The sequence below is a fragment of the Chlorocebus sabaeus genome, chromosome 6 (genome assembly GCF_047675955.1).
Source record: "Chlorocebus sabaeus isolate Y175 chromosome 6, mChlSab1.0.hap1, whole genome shotgun sequence".
NCBI classification, from domain to species: domain Eukaryota; kingdom Metazoa; phylum Chordata; class Mammalia; order Primates; family Cercopithecidae; genus Chlorocebus; species Chlorocebus sabaeus.
This window is the reverse complement of record NC_132909.1, coordinates 6,770,299-6,795,781: the sequence shown is the minus strand read 5'-3', so window position 1 is coordinate 6,795,781 and position 25,483 is coordinate 6,770,299. Positions and strand designations below refer to the sequence as shown.

At 50.5% G+C, this 25,483-nt stretch overlaps 1 protein-coding gene and 2 long non-coding RNA genes across 4 annotated transcripts; 1 reads left to right on the top strand and 2 right to left on the bottom strand.

Annotated features, from left to right (window-relative positions):
- Positions 1-725: 725 nt before the first annotated feature.
- On the bottom strand, positions 726-12,905 carry SIGLEC10 (sialic acid binding Ig like lectin 10). The gene is made up of 12 exons (XM_073016120.1): positions 12,843-12,905; positions 8,400-8,700; positions 7,937-8,320; positions 7,520-7,804; positions 7,144-7,191; positions 6,734-7,003; positions 6,399-6,446; positions 6,005-6,262; positions 5,639-5,923; positions 5,237-5,330; positions 4,529-4,640; positions 726-2,103 (listed from the first exon to the last, which is right to left on the bottom strand). The coding sequence occupies exons 2-12, from the start codon at positions 8,434-8,436 to the stop codon at positions 1,828-1,830; spliced, it is 2,097 nt and encodes a 698-aa protein (XP_072872221.1). The 5' UTR covers positions 8,437-8,700; positions 12,843-12,905; the 3' UTR covers positions 726-1,827.
- LOC140711821 (uncharacterized) lies at positions 12,108-22,016 on the top strand. Its single transcript, XR_012093108.1, has 3 exons — positions 12,108-12,595; positions 13,680-13,815; positions 21,912-22,016. It is a non-coding gene; the product is annotated as an uncharacterized lncRNA (long non-coding RNA).
- Positions 17,913-23,812, bottom strand: LOC119621778 (uncharacterized). 2 transcript variants are annotated; one of them, XR_005238377.2, is made up of 3 exons: positions 23,367-23,812; positions 23,078-23,216; positions 17,913-20,246 (listed from the first exon to the last, which is right to left on the bottom strand). It is a non-coding gene; the product is annotated as an uncharacterized lncRNA (long non-coding RNA). The 2 variants fall into 2 exon arrangements; XR_012093107.1 differs by lacking the exon at positions 17,913-20,246 and having other exon boundaries at positions 21,853-23,216.
- Between the last annotated feature and the right edge of the window lie 1,671 nt (positions 23,813-25,483).

Here is a 25,483-nt window from a genome sequence, read left to right as displayed (position 1 = left end):
GTGACTTAGGAGCCTATCTAGTCATCTTTTTTTTTAAAAAAAACAGAGTCTCGCTCTGTTGCCCAGGCTGGAGTGCAGAGGTACAATCTCCGCTCACTGCAACCTCTGCCTCCTGGGTTCAAGCAAGTCTCCTGCCTCAGGCTCCGGAGTAGCTGGGACTACAGTTGCGCACCACCACGCCCGACTAATTTTTGTGTTTTTAGCAGAGACGGGGTTTCACCATGTTGGCCAGGCTGGTCTCAAACTCCTGGCCTCAAGCGATCCATCCACCTCAGCCTCCCAAAGTGCTGGGATTACAGGCGTTAGCCACTGCGCCCGGCTGTATCTAGTCATTTTTAAAAGCCCTCCCACCTCTAAGAACCCGTGAGACTGAGCTGGAGCTGGAGTGTGTCAGAGGCAAATCTTTGCCTACCTTCTCAGAACACCATACTCAGAGAAGGCCACTCAGGGCAGATTTGTCAGGCTGTTCCGAATGCCCAGGTCTGGGATGAGATGGCCTATCCATGGAGGATTTTTTTTTTTTTTTTTGAGACAGGGTCTCACTCTGTTGCTCAGGATGGAGTGCAGTGGCGTGATCTTGGCTCACTGCAGCCTCGGCTTCCTGGGTTCAAGTGATCCTCCTGCATCTGCCTCCCGAGTAGCTGTGTTACAAGAAAGGGGTCCTGATCCAGACCCCCAAGAGAAGGTTCTTGGATCTGACACAAGAAATAATTCAGGGCAAGGTGGTAAAGTGAAAGCAAGTTTATTAAGAAAGTAAAGGAACAAAAGAATGGCTACTCCACAGACAAGAGTAGCTCCTAGAGCTGCTGGTTGCCCACTTTTATGGTTATTTCTTGATTATTTGCTAAGCAAGGGGTGGATTATTCATTCCTCCCTGTTTTAGGACATATCGGGTAACTTCCTGATGTTGCCATGGCATTTGTAAACTGTCATGGCACTGTCAGAAGTGTAGCAGTGAGGACAACCAGAGGTCACTCTCGTGGCCAACTTGGTTTTGGTGGGACTTAGTTGGCTTCTTTACTGCAATCTGTTTTATCAGCAAGGTCTTCATGACCTGTATCTTGTACCGACCTCCTGTCTCATCCTGTGACTTAGAATGCCTTCACTGTCTGGGAATGCAGCCCAGTGAGTCTCAGCCTCATTTTATTCAGCTCCTATTCCAGATGGAGTTACTCTGGTTCAAATGCCTCTGACAGCTGGAACTACAGTCACACATCACCAAGCCCAGCTGTGTTTCATTTTTGTAGAGACGGGGTTTCACCGTGTTGCCCAGGCTGGTCTCGAACTCCTGGGCTCAAGCAATCCACCCACCTCAGCCTCCCAAAGTGCTGGGATTACAGGCATGAGCCACTGCACCCAGCCCATTTGGAGGATTTCTTTGTTGTTGTTGTTGAGATGGAGTCTCGCTGTGTTGCCCAGGCTGGAGTGCAATGGCGTGATCTTGGCTCACCGCAACCTCCGCCTCCAAGATTCAAGCGATTCTCCTGTCTCAACTTCCCAAGTAAGTAGGACTACACGCACCTGCCACCATGCCCAGCTAATTTTTGTTATTTTTAGTAGAGACAGGGTTTTACCAAGTTGGCCAAGCTGGTCTCAAACTCCCGACCTCAGGCGAGCAGCCTGTCTTGGACTCCCAAAGTGCTGGGATTACAGGTGTGAGCCACCGTGCCTGGCCAGATGTTTTTTGAGAGACAGACAGAGAGAGAGAGAGAGAGAGAGAGAGAGAGAGAGAGAGAAACTTAAACTTTGCACTCTGTTATCTTCAACCTCTTTCTTACTCTACCTTCCTACCTAGCTGAGGTCCCAGTCCTAAAACCTAAGAGACCTTCATTGGAACTTGACTTCTGCATAATCCGCCTGGGTGCCCTTGGGCATCCAGGCCTCGGGCCTGGGTCTGACGCCTGGGAAGTTGAGCGTGGCATAATGGAGCTCCTCTTGGCTCTCCTGGGATTCTGGGGCTTGAGTGGATGATTTGGGTTCTGGGAAACTGGGCAACTGATGCTGCTTTTTCTGTTTCTTCTTTGATTCTGGGGAGGGAGCACCTGGTGGAAGAGGGGTCTGAGAAGGACTGCTTGGTGTGGCTTTCTGATTCCGATTCTGAGCCTGAGGGAAGAACGACCATCCTTCATTCATTCATTCAGCACATATTTGAGCACTTACCACGCGTTGGGCACTGATTTACAGCACAGAGTGAAACTAAGTCCCTGCCCTTGCCTTGCTGAGCTTGCATTCCATCTTGGAAGGAGGAACAGATGATAATTAGCAAAAGTACAATGACTGGTAAGTGACAAATGCCATCAAGACATTTGAGCACCTTCTAGAAGTCAGCGAGAGGAAGGGTGAGATGACTGTTTAATACGGCATCCAGGGAAGTTCAAGACCAGTCTGGCCAACATAGCAAAACCCTGTCTCTACCACAAATACAAAAATTAGCCGGGCATGGTGGCACATGCCTGTGGGCCCAGCTACTCAGGAGGCTGAGGCAGGAAAATCACTTGAACCTCAGAGGTGGAGGTTGTAGTGAGCTGAGATTGCGCCACTGCACTCCAGCCTGGACAACAGAGAGAAACTCTCTTTCAAAAAAAAAAAATTGATAGCCGGTCGCTGTGTCTCACATCTATAATCCCAGCACTTTGGGAGGCTGAGGTGGGTGGATCATCTGAAGTCAGGAGTTGGAGATCAGCCTGACCAACATGGTGAAACCCCATCTCTACTAAAAATACAAAAATTAGGGGGGCGTGGTGGTGCTTGCCTGTAATCCCAGCTACTCGGGAGGCTGAGGCAGGTGAATCGCTTGAACCAGGAGGTGGAGGTTGCAGTGAGTCAAGATCGTGCCACTGCACTCCAGCCTGGACAACAACAGTGAAGTCCCATCTCAAAAAATAAAATAAAATAAAAATAAAAAAATAAAATAAAGGATAGCATGCATGCAGAGAGAGACAGACTGGAGGGGGTGAGAACGGAAGCAGAGAGACAGACTGGAGGGGGTGAGAACGGAAGCAGAGAGACAGACTGGAGGGGGTGAGAACGGAAGCAGAGAAGGCATGCAGAAGGGGCCTGTGGTGCCTGGGAGAGAGGTGTTGGTGCATGGCCTGTGGGAGTGAGGGAAGAGTAGGGAGAACTGGCTTGGTTGTATTTTGAAAGGAATTTGCTGATGGATTGGTTGTGGGGTGATAAGAAGAGAGGAGTGAAACATGATTCTAAAGCTTTGGACTTGGCTGGGAAAATGTGGTGTTATTTGCTAAGATGGGGATAGAGATGGAGCATAAATGGTGGAATTAGTATTTTTTTTTTTTTTTTTAGATGAAGTTTCACTCTTGTTGCCCAGGCTGGAGTGCAGTAGCGTGATCTCATTGCAACCTCCACCTCCTGGGTTCAAGCGATTCTCCTGCCTCAGCCTCCTGAGTAGCTGGGATTACAGGTGCCCACCACCATGCCCAGCTAATTTTTTGTATTTTTAGTAGAGATGGGGTTTCACCATGTTGCCCAGGCTGGTCTCAAATTCCTGGGCTCAAGCAATCCACCCACCTCAGCCTCCCAAAGTGCTGGGATTACAGGTGTGAGCCAGCATGCCCGTCCTTTTTCTTCTTGAGACAGGGTCTCACTCTGTCAACCAGACTAGAGTGCATGGCATAATCACAACTTACTGTAGCCTCCAACTTCCAGGTTCAAGAGATCCTCCCACCTCAGCCTCCCAAGTAGCTGGGACAATAGGCATGCACTACCACACCCAGCTAATTTTTAATTTGTTTTGTAGAGGAGAGGTCTCACTATGTTGCTCAGAATGGAGAATTATCTCACATTGGTTTTGGACAGGCTAAGTTTGAAGTGCTGATTAGACACCCACATGGAGATGTTGCATAGACAGTCTGCAGTTCACGGAAGGAGCCAGGAGATAAAAATTTTGCAGTCATCAGCATAAGATGTTATCTCTTAATAATTTCCAGAATTTACAGAGTATTACCCAGGGGCCAGGTGATATTTTGAATGTTTTATTATACAAGTACAATATATTTAACACCCAGCATCATCCTAGGAGGTGGCCGCTAGTATTATCTCCATGTTACAGCTAAAGAAATTGAGGTACAGAGAAGTGAAGATACTTGTTTCATCACACAGTGATGACAGCAGGATTTGAACCCATGCAGGCTGATTTCAGACCTCCTGTGCTGAATCCCTATGAGGTACAGCCTCCTGATGATACGCATAATTGTTAAGCAGTTAAGTGTGATTAGTAACATCAATGGTGGCAGTAATAATGGAATAATGGCTACCTATTGAGAAAGCGCATGTATTCTAATCCTCAAACCAACTCTCAAAGGAGACAGGGGAAGAAATGAAGGCTCAGAGGGGCTGAGTGACATGGCTGAGGTCTCATAGCTAGTAAGTGCCAGCCAGGATTTGAATTCAGTACTATCGTTGGCACTTTTCACACCTTGATGTCCATAAGATAAGGGGTGCAGAAGTCTGAAAGTGGGGTGTCAGCTTTAGAGAAGAGAAAGAGCGGAAGCATGGCCCAGACACTCACCAGGGGGCCGGCCTTCGGGACCACATTGATGTAATCCAGGATCGTGCTGTGCCGGGAGAACCTGGGCCTTGGGGTCTCTGCCTGAGTCTGTCTCTTTGGTAGAATCTTCATGCTGAGGAAACGAACACATCTGTTTGTGCACCGTTGCACCTCCCTGTGGCAGACTGCCACGTTCACTACTTGAGACCGTCACTATGACAGTTACTACTACTACTACTTGAGACCATCGTTATGAGACTGAAAGGAGGAGGACAAACGTAGAAATGAAAACTCAAGACAAAAGAAACTATTTTAAAGGAAGGGGTCAGGGGAAGAAGAGGGCTCCCCGCTTCTAGTGAGCAAGGACAGCCATCTGAGCCTCTACAGCCCTTCGGATTTATTGGGTAGAAAGAGCAGGGAGCAGGGAGGTAATGATTGGTCAGCTGTTTAATTGATCACAGGTTCATATTATTACTAACAAGCTTCAGATGTGCCTAATTACAAGAAACACTTTGCTTGGGGTGTGACGACCCTCAGTATTCCTTCTGGGAAGCAGATGCAGTTTGTCGGTTTGCCAACATTCTGCATTTATGAGAACAGTTTGCTGTTTACTTGTATAGCCTCCAGTGGTATACTGAGATGATCACGACCCTCACTCTTTCGGCCTGCAACACCTCCCCTCTTCCCGGGTCCAGGCCCCAGACCCCGCTACTCCTCCTCTTAACCTACATGATCAGGGTGAGGCAGAGGAAAAGAAGAGCCGTGATGCCGATTCCCAGAAACGCGCCGTTGGAGAATGTCGTTGAGATGAGTCCCTTCTTATCTGCACACGGAGAGGGTCAGGTGGGCATTTCCCACCCACGCAGGGCTCACGAAGCCCACTCGTCACTCAGCATTCAGGCTTCCAGTTCCCACTACAGACATTGTATCTGCAACCCCTCTGTTTACTTTAAGGAGGCCTTGCCACACCCCGGCCCAGGTGTTAGGACTTCCCATTGTGTTTTCCTGTCGACATACAGATGCCACGGGTCTCCTGTGTCCCTCCGAGCTCCTGCTTCAACCACAGGACCTACTCTTTGCCCCACTCAGCTTCTCTTCCAAGAACCTCGGCATTCAGGAGGCCCCCCTAACCTGGAAGCTGCAGGATGGATCCACTCTGGGCCCCATGGACGTTCCAGGCCTCACAGCTGAGCCCGAGGCCAGAGCTGAGTCCTCCATGGAGGCTCAGGGAGCTGTTGGCCCAGGGCCCGACTGAGCTGGAGGTGACCTCAAAGGAGTCCTGGCTGCTGTTCCCCTCCAGCAGCTCCTCCCCAAGCCACCAACGCAGAGAGGGGGCCGGGCTGGCTTGGGAGGAGCAGCTGCAGTGCAGACCCTCAGCCTCCCAGGAGCAGGAGGGGCCCAGCAGCTGTGGGGGGTCTGTGGGACGGAGGACAGGACTCAGCAGGGACCCTTAAGGTCCCCTTCCTGGGACCCAGGTGCCCCCCTTTCCCCACTCACAGTGCACAGAGAGGCTAACAGAGACGTGCTGGGAGCCCTGCGGGTGCTGAGCGTGGCAGGTGAACTCTCCTTCTTGCTCCACTTGAACCCGAGGCAATTCCAGGACCCCGGGGTCTGAGGGCTGGGAGGGGCTCAGAATCTGTCCCCCCTGGGTCCAGCTCAGCCTGGCTGGGGGGCTGCTGTGGGTGACACAGACCAGGCGTAGGCTTTGGCCCTCCAGGACCGGGAGGGACGTGCCGTTCCCGAGGTTTTCCAGGACTAGGGAAGGAAGGGGCAGAATCGACGTGCAGCTCAGGGCTCAGGGCTCAGGGACCCTCCTGCGTGGGGGCCCTCCAGATTCCTGGGCCCCCAATTCGGCACCGAGAGGCCCTGGCTCCTCTGTCCCCTTTCCTACCTGTCCTGTTTGCTTGGGAAACCATCACTCTCAGGTTCTCTGGAGGATCTGAAATGGAGAGAGGGGACCTGCTCTAGACGGGCCAGGGGCTTCCCTCTGGGTAAAGGGAAGCGTCCTGGAGACTGAGGTGGGGGAAGTGGGTGGGATAGAAGGGCAGTGCAGAATCACCCACTGAGTCCCAGACACAAACTGCATGAAGGTCTACACAGGTAAGGTCAGTCCCCGAGGCCTGGGGCTCCAGATCCCCTCAGCTCTGGGACCCTGAGCCCAGCCCCTGCATCCCCACCTGTTCTGCCCTCCTAGATGGACCCCAGGCCCCTGCTGGGCACACTCACACTGCACAGAGAGGTCCAGGGCTCGCTGCTGGGAGCCAAGCCTGTTCTCAGCTCGGCAGATGTAGCGCCCTGAATCCCCGGCCTTCACCCCGGGCAGCTCCAGCCCCAGGGGTCTGGGGCCCCAGGGGTGGGACAAGGCGAGGACTCTGCCCTGCAGGACCCAGCTCAGCGTGGCGGGGGGCTGGCTGTCAGCAGCACAGAGGAGCCGCAGGAACTGGCCTTTCTGGGCTTCCAGGTATGGGACATTTCCCTGGGGCTGGAGCTCCAGGGCTGGAGTGGGAGGAAAAAAACAAGAGAGAGAGGGAGGGAGAAAGAGAGAAGGGGTACAGCGGGGAGCACATCCCCTCATCCCCTGAAGCCTTTTCATCTAAAGATGACTGGCCCAGCCCCAGCCCGACGGCCCTCAGTACCTGACGTGTTGTCACGGAAAATGCTGATAACAAGATCTCTGGGGGCATCTGCAACAAGATTGTGAGCTGGCTTCAGGGAGGGATGGTTTGTTCCCACAACCGGAAAAATTCCCCCAGGGAAAACAAAGTCAGACTATCCCGGGAAGACAAGTGGCCAACCAGTGCCATGGCTCACTCGTGTGGACCAGATGTCATTCCCATCCCTCTCCCAGGGCTACATCAGTGTCCTGGGACCCCACGGCATCCTCTCCCTGGACGCTTCTGAGCTGGGAGCCGCTCACTGCCCCGCTGGGCTCCTCCCCCTCCCCTGTCTCCCCACCCTTCCCCGCACCCACCGGGTCTGTCTGCACACCCCACCATCCCAGGCCACACTCACAGGCCACACGGAGTCGGACGGTCCTCTGTGCGCTCACACCCTTTCTGGAGAAGTCCACATGGCAGGTGAGGTCGGTGTCGTGATCCTGGGGGCTGGGCGTGAAGCTGAGCACTGAGAAGTGGGAGGTCGTTGGTTTGGTTCCTTGGGAGGAGAGGGCAGTCCCCGTCCAGGAGAAAGAAGGCGCTGGACATTCCTCAAAGGCCCAGTTAAACACACAGATGACCGTCACCGGCTGCCCGGGCTCCAGGGTCTCGGGGATGTAGACATCAGGCTTCTGAGTCAGGGCTGGGACAGAAACGGGGGTGGGGGGGTTCTAATGCTGCAGGGGTCCCTGAGAGCCCTCTCTGCTCAGCCCATAGCCTGTCCCCAGGGTCCCTCTCCAGTGTGAGAGGCAGCGGTTCCCATACTATTCCATACCTGTTACTTTTAGAAGGAACCCATTGTTCATGAAATTGTATCTCACATATGTTCCTCTCTCCACCCGAAAGAAGTACCGTGCCTCATCCCACATCTGTGCATCTCTGATCACCAAGGAGCAGCTCCTCTTGCCGGGATCCCCAGTGAGCTGGAATCGGCCCTGGGTGCTCATTTCCACCTCTCGATTCTGGTCGTTTGTCGCCACTGGAGCATCCTTGCTTGTCTCAGTCCCTGCTTTGAACCAGTAGCCATAAGCTGGGGTAGACTCTGTCCAGCCCCTTGAGGGGTAGTTGAAAGAGCAGGGCACAGAGACACACAGGCCCTCCAGCACCGTCACCGACTCCTGCACTTGTATCCAGAAGCTCCCATCCGTAGCCTGGGACCCTGTGGGGAGACAGAGGCTCAACCTGAAACCCCAGCCCTAGCTCCGCCCCAGGTCCTTTCTGGTCCTTGGCCCACTCACCGCCCAGCAGTGAGGACAGCAGCAGCGGCAGTAGCATCTCGGCATAGGAGGCACGGGACCTGCCTGAGTCAGACCTATTCTCTGGTCGTGCTGTGAGTGGCTCAGGGCTCTTGGCAGAAGGGGAAGCCGAGGGCGGAAGCTGAGCCCTGGGGCCTGATGCGTGAAATGAGCTTCAGATGCTGAGGTCACAACTCCTTTCCCTTCCTCTGCACTCTCCAGCCCACCTTGCCCAGTTGTCCTCTGGGTCTCCTGGGGGCCCAGCCTGGCCTTGGGCTTGTTGAGCTGGTCCTTCCAGAGCTCCCTGTGTAGGAGGAGAGAGCAGGCTTGTGTCTATCCTGGGGGCCTGACTGGGGGTGGGGTAGTGGGGTAGGGGCTCTCCCTCTGGGCCCTGGGTCATTGAAAAAGCAGAAGTGAAAAATCCACAGTGAGCTATACCCTTGTCTGGGCCACTGGTGGTGTAGGTGGTGGGTACAGGGGAAGGGACAGTTACTGGAGGGGGCTAGTCTTGTCAGATAAAATGCAGGATGCCTGGTTAAAGCTTTCACAGAAAAGATAATTTAAAAAATATATATATATAAGTATGTCCCAAATGCTGCATGGGATATACTTATACCAAAAAGCAAATTTGTTTATTTGAAATTCAAATTATTTATTTATTTATTTATTTTGAGACAGAATCTCGCTCTGTCACCCAGGCTGCAGTGCAGTGGCACGATCTCTGCTCACTGCAACCTCTGCCTCCCAGGCTCAAGCGATTCTCCTGCCTCAGCCTCCTGAGTCTGGGATTACAGGTGTGTGCCACCACACCGAGCTAATTTTTGTATTTTTAGTAGAGATGGGGTTTCACCATGTTGGCCAGGCTAGTTTTGAACTCCTGACCTCAAATGATCCACCTGCCTTGGCCTCCCAAAGTGCTGGGATTACAGGTGTGAGCCACCGCACCTGGCCTGAAATTCAAATTTAACTGAGCATGTTGAATTTCTTTTTTTCTAAATCTGGCCACCCTAGGGTGGTGTCAGCCCCATCCCTTCATGCTTCCTGGTGAGCTCACTGACCCTTGGTCCCCAGGAGCACCCTCCTGCCCCCACTGGGCCCTAGTCCACTTCCCAGTCTCCCTTCCTCCTCTGTCATTCAATTGGGACACCCATTGGGATTAGAACACATATGCCCAAAAGTAGTGCTGATGGGAGGAGTTTGAGGAAAGGTGGGAGTTGGGGGCAGAGTGAGGGAAACAGACTAAGGAAGGAGGAATTTGCAATGAGTGGAGTAAACTCTACAAGATGTTTTCCCCTCACTGAGATCTTCCTGAAATGACTCTGTTTGGGTCACACAGAGACACGGAACTCATCCTTCAACCTCCACACACCTTGGGTATCGAGCATGGAGCTTCAAGGGGACTTGGAGGTGAATCCTCCATGGTGGGTCAGCTCTAGGGCCCCAGGTTAGTAAATGAAGATTCTTAGAAACAGGAAAGCACAGAGTCCCCTAAATGACGCAGATGCTGGACAGACATTCAGGATGGGACCTGGGGAGGAAGTGGTCAGCTCTTCCTGGCAGAGGGGTCAGGAGAGGCCTCCTGGAGGAGATGACCCACCTCCTGCCCTGTCCTGGTTCTTTCATCCATGGTATTTTTGTATTTTGTTTTTGAGACAAGGTCTTGCTCTGTTGCCCAGGCTGGAGTGCAGTGGTGTGATCGTGGCTCACTGCAGCCTCAATCTTCTGGGCTCAAGCAATCCTCCCACCTCAGCCTTGCAACTATAGCTGGGATTATAGGCACACACCACCATACTCAGCTAATTTTTGATTTTTGTAGTTTTTGTAGAGACAGGTTTTTTGAGACAGAGTTTCCCTCTTGTGGCCCAGGCTGGAGTGCAATGGCGTGATCTTGGCTCACTGCAACCTCCACCTCCTGGGTTCAAGTGATTCCCCTGCTTCAGCCTCCCAAGTAGCTGGGACTACAGACATGCACCACCATGCCTGGCTGATTTTGTATTTTTAGAAAAGATGGGGTTTCTTCATGTTGGTCAGGCTGGTCTCGAACTCCCGACCTCAGGTGATCCGCCTGCCTCAGCCTCCCAAAGTGCTGGGATTACAGGCGTGAGCCACTGCACCCGGCCGAGACAGTTTTACCATGTTGGTCAGGCTGGTCTCGAACTCCTGGGCTCCAGTGATCCTCCCGCCTTGGCCTCCCAAAGTGCTGGGATTACAGGTGTGCGTCACAGCCTCATCCACTGTATCAGTCGCTTGAGCTGTTGTAACAGCGTGCCCCAGAGGGGCTGAAACAACAACACTGACTTCCTCACAGTTCTGGGGCTAGACGTCCAAAACCAAGGTGTGGTTCCTTCCGAGGCCTCTGCTTGGCTTGCAGATGCCACTTCTCCCTGTGTCCTCACACAGCTGTTCCCCTGTGGGTGTCTGTTTCCTCAACTCCTGCTCTTATAAGAACTTACAAAAACTCAAGTCATATTGGACTAGGCCCCCTCTAGTCCAAATGAGTGACCTCATTTCAATCGGCCCTCAGTATGCACGGGTCCCACATCCCGGAATTCAACAACCTGCCCATCACTGCATTTAAATACAAAACCAACAAAAGCCAACATACCCATAAAAAACAGCATGAATTAAAAATACAGCATAACAACTATTTACACCGCATTACACTGTATTAGGTGTGATAAGTAACCTGGAGATGGGAGGATGTGCAGAGGTCCTATGCAAACACTACTGTATAAGACAGCTAAGCATCATAGATTTTGGTATCCAAGGGATGGGGATCCTGGAACCAATCCCCCACTAACACAGCGGAACAATGGTATCTCTTTAAAGACTCTGTCTGCATGTACAACCACATTCTTAGGTACTGGAGGTTGGGACCTCAACACAGAAAATAGGTGGGGAGAGGGGGAACACAATTCAGACCCTAATATCCACCTCTCCCCACCTTTTTTTTTTTTTTTTTGAGAGAGTGTTGCTCTGTTGCCCAGGCTGGAGTGCAGTGGCATGATCTAGGCTAACTGCAACCTCTGCCTCTCTGGTTCAAGCGATTCTCTTGGCACAGGCCAACAAGTAGCTGGGACTGCAGGCACCCGCCGCCATGCCTGGCTAATTTTCATGTTTTTAAATTTTATTTTTATTATTATTTTTTTGAGACAGAGTTGTGCTCTGTCGCCCAGGCTGGAGTGCACTGGCATGATCTCAGCTCACTGCAACCTCTACCTCTCAGGTTCAAAGGATTCTCCTGCGTCAGCCTCCCGAGTAGCTGGGATTACAGGCACCTGCCACCATGCCCAGCTAAGTTTTGTATTTTCAGTAGAGACGGGGTTTCACCGTGTTTGACCGACTGGTTTCGAACTCGTGATCTCAGGTGACCCTCTCGCCTCGGCCTCCCAAAGTGCTGGGATTACAGGGTGAGCCACCACGCCTGGCTCCACCTTCCCTTTGATCCCTGCTTCCCTGTGACCTAACCTGGGCCTTCTCTGAGGACACCAGCCTCCTTCCCCCAGGGGAGCTCTTGTGTTGGGGGACATCACACCTTCCTCTCCACAGAGCTCAGAAAAGGGCCTCTCCCAGGGAGGAGTGAGGGGAGGAAGGGTGCCTGGGTCCTGGTGGAGGTGGGTCCCTAACGAGCTGATCTCTAGGACCCCCAGCCTGGGCCCAAGCCCCACCTCTGCCTTTGAGCATTTCACACCCATGGGATCAGCTGACAGGAGCCAGGAGAGCCGCAGGGTCTCCCTCCTCCCGCGGGTTTCTCCACATCGCTGCTCCCTCCCATTCCCCCCTCTTCACTTTTCGGAGTTCCTATGGTTTCTGTGGCCTCCTCACCACGTCCCCTTCTCCAGCGAGGCCAGACCCTCGGACGCCCCCACTTGCTCCCAGCAATTCCTGCCCAAGCCTCCCTCCCTGCCTTGGTCAGACAGGACTGGAGAGGCTGCCTGGGGCCCCAGGACTGGTTTCTGGTCAGCCTCAAGTCTGTCTTCTGGCCTGAGAAGGACACAAAGATGCTGAAATGAATTCAAGGTTTTCCCTGAACTTCTTCCCTCCAAAACCAGCTCCCTCAATACCACCCCCGAACCCCCGCACCTGCCTCTCCTTCATTCAGCAGGGGCTACGCGCCTGCTCTTCGTCCATAATGCCACACGGAAGGGCTTAGGAAGCCCCACCCGGGCTCCAGACCCCGGAGCTGCACGAGGACACAGGTGGGCGCTGGGAGGAAGGGCGGGGACGGTGGCAGGTGGGGGAGGCAGAGGCGGGAGGGTCTGATAGGGGTCGGGGCAGGATCCCGCCGTGGGGGCGCAGGTGCGGCCTGAGAACCGCGTCCTGAGGAGGGAGGGGCGAGGGCCAGGGTCCTGGCGAGGATGGAGAGCCCAAGAGTGGCTGCAGCTGAGACCCCCAGGGAGCCCAGGAGGTTTTGTCGGAAGAAGGGGGATCTGGACCTTCCCTTACCAGCGTCTTTGTGTCCTTTGAACTCCGGACCTGGTCCTGGGTTCCTCCCACCTCGGGTTGTACTGCAGTTCAGGACGCCGCCCCCAGGGGGCGCGCCACCTCCAGAAAAGGCGGCACCGCAGGCCCCAGAGCCTGTGCTGTCCATGGTCCTGCAGAAGGGAGGCGCCCAGGGAAACGAGTCCCAGGCTCTGGACATATTACCAGACAGTACTCTCTAAAAAGGCTACTTTTTCGCCGCACCTTAGAACCAGATCTCCTCCAAGAGAATCACATTAGAGCAAAAACGAAGTCACCATGGTCACTCCACTTCTCTCATCCCAAACCCACCCTCCCCAAAATATAAATCCCTTCAAAATATTCACACTCTTTACAGCATTATTCTCAAATGATTTCCACCCAGGCACATCAAGCATGTGATGTCCACATAAGAAAATGCGCTCCTAGGGGCTTTTCAGGTCATGCATCTTTGTTTTGTTTGGGTTGGGGTCGTGTATATTTCAGGGGCTCTTAGTTGGGCCTCCGTCCTTTCCTTTTCAAGTCAGAATAACACGTTGCAAGGCAAGAAGAGTGAAATATCACTAGAGGAGAAAGTTGGATTCATCCTAATTTCTAGTGAAGGAAAAATTTTGCAAGCGCAACGCTTTATTGTCAGATATAATGGTTACTTACTGGTGTGTGAGTGTGATATGACACTCACTTGAAGTATTAGTTTTCCAAAGATTCAACTCCTTATGTCAAACCCTAAAGCTGTCTGTGATCTGAAACCCGTTACATATGTGCATTTCAGATATTTCCCCCCATCTGTTAACTTTTCTTTTACTCTCTTGTTATTTACAGAACAGCAGGACACTTGCTCCCCAAAACATGAGTTACCCATGAAATGATCCCCTACTGTGGATGGAAAAGAGCCAAAAAAATAAAAGCAGCCCTAGAGTAAAGAGAACGCTAGGACTATCATAGGAGAGAGTGAAAGGTAAGGAGCTTTAAAAAGGCCAACCTAGGCCAGGGGTAGTGGCTCATGCCTGTAATCCCAGCACTTTGGGAGGCCAAGAAGGACAGATTACCTAAAGTTAGCAGTTCGAGACCAGCCTTTTTGAAGGTTGGTGGTGAAACCCCATCTCTACTGAAAATACAAAAAAAAAATTTAGCTGGGTGTGGTGTTGCGCACCTGTAATCCCAGCTACTTGGGAGGCTGAGGGAGGAGAATCACTTGAACCTGGGAGGCGGAGGTTGCAGTGAGCTGAGACAGCACCAGTATACTTCAGGCTGGGTGACAGAGCAAGACTCCATCTCAAAAAAAAAAAAAAAAAAAAAAAAAGTCAACCTAAATGCAAGTGACTTTCAAGCAAAAACACCAATGTCATTTAATGGAATATAACAAAATCAAGGAGTCAGCCACATAAAAATCACAATGTGCAGTATTTAGAGAGAAGAAAATCAGAAAAAAATTATGTAAATATCACTTTTGATTGCCCACATTTGACCAGAACTATAAATTTACAGATCCAAGATACTCAATCTACTTGAAACAGGATATCACTCTCTTAATCTTCTCTATCTTTTTCTATCACACACACTCCTGCTCTCCACACAGAAAAGGACATAATAATCAAATAATTAAAATTCAGTGACAGAAAATATTAAAATTAGTCAGTGAAAAATGCAAACTTCCAACCCAGAAGTAAAAATTAATATGAGGCTTGGCCCAGTAGCTCACACCTGTAATCCCAGCACCTTGGGAGGCCGAGGTGGGTGTCCTTGCTTGAGGCCAGGAATTCGAGATCAGCATAGGCAACAAAACAAGACCCCATATCTACCAAAAAAATTTAACGTCAGGCACGGTGGCTCATGCCTGTAGTCCTAGCACTTTGGGAGGCTGAGGTGGATGGATCATGAGGTCAGGAGTTAGAGACCACCCTGGCCAACATGGTGAAACCCTGTCTCTACTAAGAAAAAATACAAAAATTAGTCAGGTGTGGTGGCGCATGCCTGTAATCCCAGCTACATGGGAGGCTGAGGTGGAAGAATCACTTGAACCTGGGAGGCAGAGGTTGCAGTGAGCTGAGACTGCACCATTGCACTCCAGCCTGGGCAACAGAGCAAGACTCCATCTCAAAAAAAAAAAAAAAAGAAAGAAAGAAAGAAAGAAAGAAAGAAAAAAGATCTGTTCTTAATAAACGTGATATGGAGTTTATACCAACACCTTATGGGGATGAATTAGTGGCCTATCAAAATCACATTAAAGTAAGCATGGAGAGCAGAATATTACATGGATTATGACTCAAATCAGTGATAACATATATCAGTCTATTTCCTCTCTTGCCCTCCCAACCATTCCAGTAGAGCCATCAGGAAGTGGTGTGGAAAACAGAGGTGAGGGGTGGAGAGAGGTTGTTCTGCCCAGGAGGTGGGACTGAGGCACCCAGGAGCCCTTGCTCCAGCCACGTGCAGGGTGAGAGTCTTAGGACATGTGGTCTGAAGGACCCTCGCCTCCACTGGGGCCCTGGAGCTCAGACCTCAGCTCTGCTGTGAGGAGGGAGCTCAGTCACTGCAAGCAGCCCTATCCCCTTGAGCGCCCCTGAGCCTGTGTGGGAAACACAGTTCTGAGAGGAGAGACCAGTGCTGTGGAAGGTGTGCTCTGGGGAGGAGAGGATGGGTGAAGCCACTCAGGGATCTGAGGGCTCAAGTTATAGAACAACTTGAGAAGGGCTTCTCCCCTGTGCAGTAGATCCAGGTGACATCACAGGTTAAAAGAAAGCCATCCCCATTACAGCTCCCCTGAACAGGCTGAGGGGCAGAAGCCAGGAGCTCCTCTGCTCTCCAGAAATTTGGGAGCAGGAACAGGCAGTACGGGAGGGGGCTAGGAGAAGGAAAACAGAGGTGGCGGTGTCCTCAGCCCACTCTTCACTTGCCTAAGGCGCCCCCACCAAAAGCAGGTGTTCTGCTAACCCCACACAGCCAGGCTCAAGGAGATGGGGTGGGAGCCCAGCGGGTGAATTCTCCTCTGTCCCCTAAAACCACCTGGGACAGCTCCACGACCTGGGGATGCAAGGGTTGGCAGGGGCCCGGGATCAAGCTGCCCTGGGACCAGCTCAGCTTGGCAGAAGGGCTGCTGTCAGCATCACAGACCAGGTGCAGGGACTGCCCTCCCCCACCTGCAGAGAGGTGGCGTTGCCCAAAATCTGTGGGACTAGGGAGACCGAGAGAGCTGGAGGGGCAGGGCTGAGAGGCCCTTCTCTCCCCATGTCCTCCCCCAGATCAGGAGAGGAAACAGCGTTTCTGAAACAAGCATCACAAGCAAGGGCAAGTAGGAACAAAGACCCCCAGCATACAGGGGTGGGGAGGCACCTTAATGATCCCGGGACAGGGGCATGGAAACATGGGGAGGACTTGGCTGTATCAGGACCTGGAGAGAACGTCTCAAGATGACCAGCCTTGATGTATAAAACTGTGGAGGGCGCTAACCCTCGTGGTTCTGGCCTCTTGGAGGAACCAAGACAAGTGACACACTTGGGCTTTCTCCTGGGGCCACAGGAGCCAAGGGAGGAGCTAAGTAGGGATGAGACAGGGAAATATTTGGTTAGAAGTTTGGGACCCGAATTGTGGTCGCTGGAGGGAGCAAGACTGGAGGCTTCTAGGCCAGGAGGGAGGCGGCTGCAGGGCCAGGCATCACCCGGGTACAGGTGAACAAAATCAGAGGCCTGAGATGGGACTGTGGCCGTGAGAATGGAGGAAGGGAGGGATTTGAGACATTTTCCGGAAGCCAAGTTTGCGATGCTCTCGACTAATGGGAAGGCATCGATGAAGTTCAGAGATGCGTAAAGAGCTTTCCAGGACATTGACTGAGCTGACTCACATGGGTGGGGGCGCCTTTCAAGGGGAAGTGAATTGTGCTCAGAACAAGCTGGACCAGACAGAAGTTTGTGGGCATCTTCCAGGCAGAGGCAGGGCTAGGATACGAGCTTCCTGAAAGGCTCATGCAGAGAGAGGCTGGAGGCCCTGGGCCCCACTCTGAGGTAGTAGCCATAGCTGGGGTAAAATCATTCCAACAAGGATCATTGTTGCCTATTCCATTCATTAATTCCACATTTCCGGGACCCCATTTATTTCTTCTTTGTTCACCATTTACATAAATATTGACTAATGACAATGCCTAGACCTGATTAGATGAAGTGGTCGACAGGGTAATGGCCCCCAAAGATGTCCACTTGCTAATCCCTGTGAAAGGAGTTAGCCAGCTTGCTTTAGGCATACAGTAAGGGAAGGGTCCCTAGAGAACCTCTGACCCACCTTATAAGCAGTTACAGCAGATGTCTTATGCAGATAAGGGAACTTGCACAGAGGGTTTGCCTGAACACCCCAGCAAGGGACTAAGGGCCCATATATGCACTTGGGGAATGGGGTGGAGCCATCAGGAATTTGCACCTTATACAAACAGGAAACCCAGCCCCCATCAGCTTATATAAAAGCCCTTGTGGCCAGTTGCGGTGGCTCATGCCTGTAATGCCAGTATTTTGGGAGGCCGAGGTGGGTGGATCACTTGAGGTCAGGAGTTCAAGACCAGCCTGGCCAACATGGTGAAACCCCATCTCTACTAAAAATACGAAAGTAGCTGGGCATGGCGGCTCACATCTGTAGTCCCAGCTACTCAGGAGGCTGAGACAGGAGGATCGCTTGAACCCAGGAGGCAGAGGTTGCAGGGAGCTGAGATCGCACCACTGCACTCCAGCCTGGGCAGCAAGAGCAAGACTCCTACCCCACCCGCCCACAAAAAAACACAAAAAAACAAAACAACAACAACAACAACACCTTTTATTCAGCTGTGAGGGGGTAAGCGAGAACCTGCTTTCAGGAACCCTCTCTTTGCTGAGAGCTTTCCTTTCACTTAACAAATTCTACTCCACTCTCCCACATGACTCATTTTCCTGGTCATGAGACAAGAACCTGGACCTAGCTGAGCTAAGGAGCCAACAATCCTGCATCACCTGGAAGCTGTGAATATGTTGCCATACAAGATAAAGGAGCTTTTACCCTGCAGAGTCAAGAGACGAGAGTTGGAAAAAAAAAAAAAAAGACAAAGGGACTTTGCATATGTGATTAAGTTCAAGTTCAAGTTCAAGATCTTGAGATGGGCAGAAGATCCTGGGTTATCCAGATGGGCCCAGTGTCACCACAGGGTCCTTATAAGAGGGAAAGAGGGAGAATCAGAGTCCGAGAGAGAAGATGTGAGGATGGAACAAAGGTCAAAGAGGAGAAAAGATGCCACAAAGTTGACTCTGACAACCGAGAAATGGGCCATGAGCCCAGAAATGCAGGTGGCCGCTGAATGGTAGAAAAGGTGAAAGAACAGAGTCTCCTCTGGAGCCTCCAGAAGGAACCAGCCTTGATTTTATAGCCCAGTGAGTCATGTTCCACCCTTCTGGCCTCCAGAACTGTAAGAAAAGAAATTGTCTTGTTTCAAACCACGAACATTGGGGTAATTTGTTAGAGCAGCAACAGGAAAATAGCACAGGTGAGGATTAATCGCACTGCTTCCTCCCCAAATCCCACAACAAACTCAGAGCTAGTCTTTCCATTTTATGTAAAAGGACATTAGGGCTGAGGAATTACAGATAATCTCTCCACGTTGGCGCACTTGGTGGTGATGGATTGAGGATCCAAATAAGGAGTCAAAAAATTATGGAATTCGATGGAGGGCCCCTGAGGCCTGGGCAGGGCAGGTGCGGCTGAAGAAGGAGTCCCAGGAAGAGGCCCGCCTGGCCCTGATCCAGGTTACTCTCCGGTGCAGGGAGCAGACAATAAACCATGAACGTAATTATGCAGTTGTGAGTTATTGCTTGATGGACAGGAGCCAGTGCAGTGAGAGAAATAGGGTCCCAACATGAGGCAGCCTCTCGAGTGCAGGAGGCCCAATGTTGTGGGCAAACGGGGTCTGGATACCACGGTAAAGGGACGTCCACAGGAATAAGCAGGGAGGCTGATGCAGCCTAGTTCTCAGCTGGGTCCTCCTCATTGGATTCTCCTAGGGCTCTGTCCTGTGAACTTCTCCTCTCTACCTGCAATGAGCTCTTCCCCTTTCAAATACCTTTTACTTTTGGTAAAAAGAAAATGCAGAACATAAACATCACCATTGTCATTATGTTTAGGTGCACGGTTCAGTTCTGTGAAGCATATTCACTTTGTTGTACAACCAATTTCCAGAACTCTTCCATATTGCAAAATTCACTCTGTACCCACTAAACAGTGACTTTCCATTTTCCCTCTCCTCGGTGCCTGGCAAGCACCACTGCACTCACTGCTTGTGTGAATATGACTCCTCTAGGAATCTCAGTAGGTGAAACTGCACAGTATTTGACTTTTCATGACTGCTGTATTTCCCTTAGGATAACGTCCTCAAGGCCCAGCCCTGTGGTAGCAGGTGCCAGAGTTTCTTTTCTTTTTAAGGCTGACAGATTCGAATGTATGATTTCACCACGTTTTGCTTACCCGTTTGCCTCTCCAGAAAAGACTGGGTTGTTTCCATGCCTTGGCTCTGGCCAATGATGCTGCCATGAACACGGGAGTATAAATATCTATTCAAGTTCCCACTTTCTTTCTTTCTTTTTTTTTTTTTTTTCTTTTTTTCTTTTTTTGGCTTTTAACGAAAAGAAGCATTGATTTCTGTTGTCTGGGAAATCTGAGGGGTAGACCTAGCTTTAACTGTGGCTGGATTTCAGGGTCCGATGACAGAACGGCTCATCTCTCTGTTTGCTTTTGGTTCATTGTTCTTGTTTGTTGTTGTTCCTGCGGTTGTTTGTTTATTCTGCCTGGTTTTTGTTCTCGGGCTCATAAACGTAGGAGTTCTGATGTCCACTTTGCAGAAGAGGACGCTGAGGCACATAGAGATCAAGTAATTTCCCTTCTGAGGCAGAGTATGTGGACTTCCCACAGCCTTGAGACGCCCCCTTATGTCTGTGTATCCAACTCAACATTCCTTGGTCAGGGCGCCCCCTGTTGCTCACCCAGAGAGTTACCGGGATCCCCGCACCAATCTCCTCCACCCTTTTTGACCCCCAAATGCTTCCTGACACCTGACTCCCACCCTGTCACTCAGAGACTAACCTGTGTCAGGATTTACAATCTCGCCGGGAGCGGTGGCTCACGCCTGTAATCCCAGCACTTTGGGAGCCCAAGGCGGGTAGATCACCTGAGGTCAGGAGTTCGAGACCAGCCTGGCCAACATAGGTAAATCCCCATCTCTGCTAAAAATACAGAAATTAGCTGGGCATCGTGGCGGGCACCTGTAATCCCAGCTACTTGGGAGGCTGAGGCGACAGAATCCCTTGAACCGGAGAGTCAGAGGTTGCAGTGAGCCAAGATCACGCCATTGCACTTCAGCCTGGGCAACGAGAGTGAAACTCCGTCCTAAAAAAGAAGAAAATAACAACAACTAAACAAACAAACAAAAAACAAACCCCCAAAAATAAAGATTTACAATCTTACCAAACAGGAATGATAACTATAGGAAGTAGTTATTATCTGAGGTTATTCGTAATGTTATTTATAGTTAATGACACTTTTTTTTTACCCACTTCCATTTTCTCTGGAAGCCGTTTGGGGCGTCCTGCCTCTCACCTTCTCTATCCACTTCTTACCCCTACCAGGAAGTTGTAGACAAAGATTAGGGTTGATGCATTGTGCAACTCTATGGCTCCCCCTAGTGGTGCGATGCATTTGGGGTGGTGGTGTTTGCCCAGACAGGGCCCCAACGATGCGGGTAGGGAGCGGGTAGGGAACCCCACCTTGTGTAAAACTCTTCAAAAATCCCAGGTTAACATTCCATTTGGTCTCCAGGCCTGATAAATGGGGAGGAATGGCTGTTCATTAGTGTCCATTCTGGTTGCACCAGGCAGGACTTTGCCCTGGGAGGGACTGTGACGTTCTGCTCTCTTGATAAGAAGGTACAAAGCTGGGCTCCAGAAATGGATTGAGAGCGCCTTGGGTCTGCTCCCCAGGCTGCCTCCTGCCCCCAGGTGAGCCCTGGATACTGCTATTCCTGACTGAAGAGACAGGGTTTTGCACAAGGTGTTCCAGGAGGCCAGATTTCTCTCTGGGCAAGGTTCATGTGTTTCCCACACAAATCGACTGCTGGGATTCATCACGGATCTACAAATGGGACTAAGCAACAGCTGTTCATGCTGCTGTGTATACAAAATAGTGAACCCTGATATAAACGATGGACTTCGGGTGCTAATAACATGTCAGTGGAGGTTCATCAAATATGACAGATGTACCACTCTGGTGGGAGATGCTGATAATAGAGGAGGCTGTGCATGTGTGGGGGCAGGTGGCACATGGAGAATCTCCGTACCTTCTGCCCAATCTGTGAACCTAAACTGCTCTAAAAATTAGGTCTATTCCGTCATATGCTTCTGGGAAAAATTGTCTATATATTTTTTTAAAATGGAGAGAACTGGCTGGGCATAGTGGCTCAAGCCTATATCTCAGCACTTAAGGAGGATGAAGTGGAAGGATTGCTTGAGTCCATGAGTTTGAGATCATCCTGGGCAACATAGGCAGACTCTGTCTCCACCAAAAAAAAAAAAAAAAAAAAAAAAAAATTAGCTAGGCATGGTAGTACATGCTTGTGGTCCCAGCTACTCGGGAGGCTGAGGTCGGAGGACTGCCTGAGCCTAGAGGGTTGAGGCAGCAGTGAACCATGATCATACCACTGCACTCCAGCCTGGGCAACAGAGCAAGACCCTGTTTCAAAACAAATTGAAAAAAGCTTAATGCTCCCAAATAGGGTATTGGTTGAATAAGTTAACACACATCAAATTCAGTGGAATACTATGCAGCCATGAATAATTAACAGTAATGGTGCACAGCTGTGCTTCTCCAGTGAGAATCCAGGACCCAAGGGCAGGGGGCAAAACGTGTTTCAGAGGACCTAAAGCAGAAGGTCCACTTTGCACATTTTCTGGGGCTTCCATTGATACTCAAATACTGAGTCAGGTCAATCAAATAGCTTCAGTGACAATGAATGCTTTATTTTCCTATTGAAACTAACAGAAACGTGTTTTTCCATAGGCCACAAACATTCATATGGATTTTCAGAGTACAAAGAAGACTTCAGAGACATTTCGTAAATATATCTAGATACAGAAGACTTTAGAGATATTTTGTAAATATATGCTAGACACCCATAGCTGTATATTCACCTTCCTCTGATTAAATCTGCCCTTAACGTTTCAGAATTCCTAATAAAGAAGGACATTTAAGAAAATGATCCCACTTTGGTAAACATTATGTATATGTGCATGAATGTATATAACACTTCAAAACTGAAAAGAGCGGATGGCAGATTGCAGGCATTGTTAGCGGGGCTCTCCCACCTTGGAAAGATGAAACAGTGTATAAAGATTTATGTTGTGAGCTTTTTACCAGAGAGCAACACAGGAACTTAACAGGAAAACTGTAAGAAACCACAGACCTTTCTAAAGAAGCAGTGGGCAGCAGCCTACACCATGAGCCAAGCAGAGAACTGTGAGTCCCCGCAGTGTGGGCAGGGGAGAGACAGACTCAGGGATGTGCACTCCCACTGGGGTGCTGCACGGTCCAGGCCACAGGACGGGGGAGCCTTCACCCTGCCCAGCACTGGAGCTGATTTAGGGAGCACTGGGGAGTAGATAATGAGGAAAGAGAGAGACCCTCTCATATTGTTTTATATTGTTTTATACTCAGCACCTGTTTTAAGTTAAAAACAAGGAAGTAAAACCAAAGACAGGCAGCCCGGTGCCAGGCCCCAAACCAGGCCTGGGTCTGCCTGGCCTAAATCCAGTAGTTACAAATCAACTCATAACTTAGAAACCGATGTGATTCATAGATTCCAGACATTGTATAGAAGAACATTGTAAAACTCCCTGCCCTGTTCTGTTTCTCTCTGACCGCCGGTGCACGCAGCCCCTGTCATGTACCCGCTGCTTGCTCAAATCAATCACGACCCTTTCATGTAAAATCTTTAGTGTCGTGAGCCCTTAAAAGGGACAGAAATTGTGCACTCGGGGAGCTCGGATTTTAAGGCGGTAGCTTGCCGATGCTCCCAGTTGAATAAAGCCCTTCCTTCTACAACTCGGTGTCTGAGGGGTTTTGTCTGCGGCTCGTCCTGCTACAGTAAGAAGGAGCCACACTGGGATGTGCTCGGCATGCACTCCCAGGCTCCCGCAGGGACAGAGGGAAGCCATTCCCGATGCTACCTCACAGGGGACCTTGCAGAAGCCAGCCAGCTGACTCAGGAGACGGTCACGGGTTGAGAGAAGCTCCGGACGGAGATTTGCAATATCATCTTGAGTGGGGAAAGGAGCATTGTCCAAAATCTAAGACTCATAGGTGCTCCTGAGGGAGAAGATAAAGCAAAAAGTTGAGCAAATTCATGATTGGAAAGATACAGAGTCAACCTAAGTGCTCTTCAACCCGAAGGAAAGGCAACAAAAGAATACACATCCCTGAGTCAGTCTCTCCCCTTCCCACACTGCGGGGAGTCACCGTTTTCTGCCTGGCTCATGGGGTAGGCCGCTGCCCACTGCTTCTTTAGAAAGGTCTGTGGTTTCTTCCAGTGTTCCTGCTAAATTCCTGTGTTGCTCCCTGGTGCAGCTGCAGCGGAAGTAGATTAGACAGGCGGTTCGCTGTCTCCCTTAAAAGGAAACAAACTTGCTAAATAGACGGAGAGAACAAACCGCCCGACATCGCCCAAACCGCATTCTGGGCTCGTGGTCAAAACACCCTGCAGCAAGGAGGTAGAAGCGAAGAAGGGAAATTCCCCAAATTCGTGCAAATGCGGAAACCCATGCTGAGTTAGTGTCCTCGGGCTGACCTAGGCTCGTTACAATAGTGAAAACACACCCCCACGTGGAGACTTAAGGTGCTAATGAGACAGCGAGGTATGCACTAGCGTGTACAGCCACTGCGCATGCGGGCCTAAGAGACCACCCGGAAAATGCTTAAGAGCAACACCGTCCCACCCCCGCATGAGTAATCACGGAAGATTCCCCTAAAGGGAGTTTCCCCAGCGTCAGTCAGTGCCGTCTCATGTTTGAGCAGTTGTCAGGGTGCACTTTCACTTTGCCATTAACTCTCTTGCTTACTTTTACCTTGGACTCACTCTCAAGTTCTTTTTTTGAGGCAAAGTCAAGAACCTGAACTCGCCCACCAGCCAGAGCAGGGGAGACCGTGTGTGCCGCGATGCAGGCAACACTCATGCCGGGAATGGTCAGGATGGCACCAGCTTATTGGATTTTTTTGTTGGCATTTGTGTTTGTTTCTCTACTCACCACCCAAGTGATAAAATAGGATCCTTGTTGCGGAACTTAAAATTATCCCAGAAAGCCCGCCTTGGGGACTTGTCTTTAAATTGCCTGGTTTGTACGTTTCCGGCGGGACGCATGAAGAAACAATCTGCGACAAATCTGAGGGTCTTCCTTTCAGCCTGCCTCCCACACTAAGAAAAGTCGGTGTTTCCCTCCTGGCAATTGTTGTGAATTTCTCTTTATCTAGGAACTGTTTTGGTTTTGTTTTTAGTTGCTCTGTGCTCCCTCTGAATCAAAGCTTCTAGCACTGCCGGTGAAAACCACAAAGGGACCTGCTTGAGGCGCCATCCTGGCCAAGAGAGCAAACCTGCAGGAGGTTTGGAAATGGACTTGGTCCCTGCAGAAGCGTGTGCACTATTAGGGGATGAACCGTGTCACAGCCAGAGGCACGAAGCTCATATTGTAGGTGATCCAGGAGACGTGAGCTCCCAGAGCTTGTTTGGCACATTCATTTGCACACTGTTGTCGGGGTTGGAATGTGTACTGAGCTTCAATGTGAGGCTTGTGATATGCGTTTCCTGTTTATCAATAAAAAAATTATCGAAGTGGATGAATCCTGTAAGATGATAAATGTGTGCTAATCCAGTGCACTTGACTCTTCAACCCCTTCTTTCAATATCATTTTCATATGAAATCAGGCTTCAATGTGAGGCTCGTAATATGCGTGTCCTGTTTATCCGTTAAAAAAAAAATTATCAAAGTGGTTGAATCCTGTGACTTGGCAAGCGTGTGAGAATCCAGTACACTTGACTCTTCAACCTCTTCTTTTAATGTCACTTTTATAGGAAATAAAAGTAACCAGTATGACAATTCTCAAAAAAATAAAATAAAAATTAGGCGGGGTCCTGAGCAGGAAAACCAAATGAAAAAGCAGAAACAGGGCGCCTGGAAATCTGAGGCTTTGCTGTGCTTTTCCGTATTTCGCAATTTTCCCAACAGTGAGCTTTGATTTTTGTGTTTTTGTTTTCTGGCTTGCTTTATAACAAGGTCAACATAATGTAAGCAAATATAAAAATAAATAAATAATAAACTAAAGGCAACATAAAGTTATAAAGATAAGGTTGGGCTCCCAAGAGCTGCCCTCCCCAGAGCCCACCCCTGCTGGTCAGAGTCCACCCTGGGCAGGAAAGGCCACCCTGAGGGCTTGGAGACGAGACCAGCAGCCTCTGTGCCAGGAGACAGAGGTCTAGGAGGGAGCAGAGGAGGCAACTGTGTCTCTGGAGGGACCCCTCCTCCTGGAGGACCCCAGGCAGCTCATAGACCTTTCAGACCTAGACGGAGCCTGTGGAGGAGGCT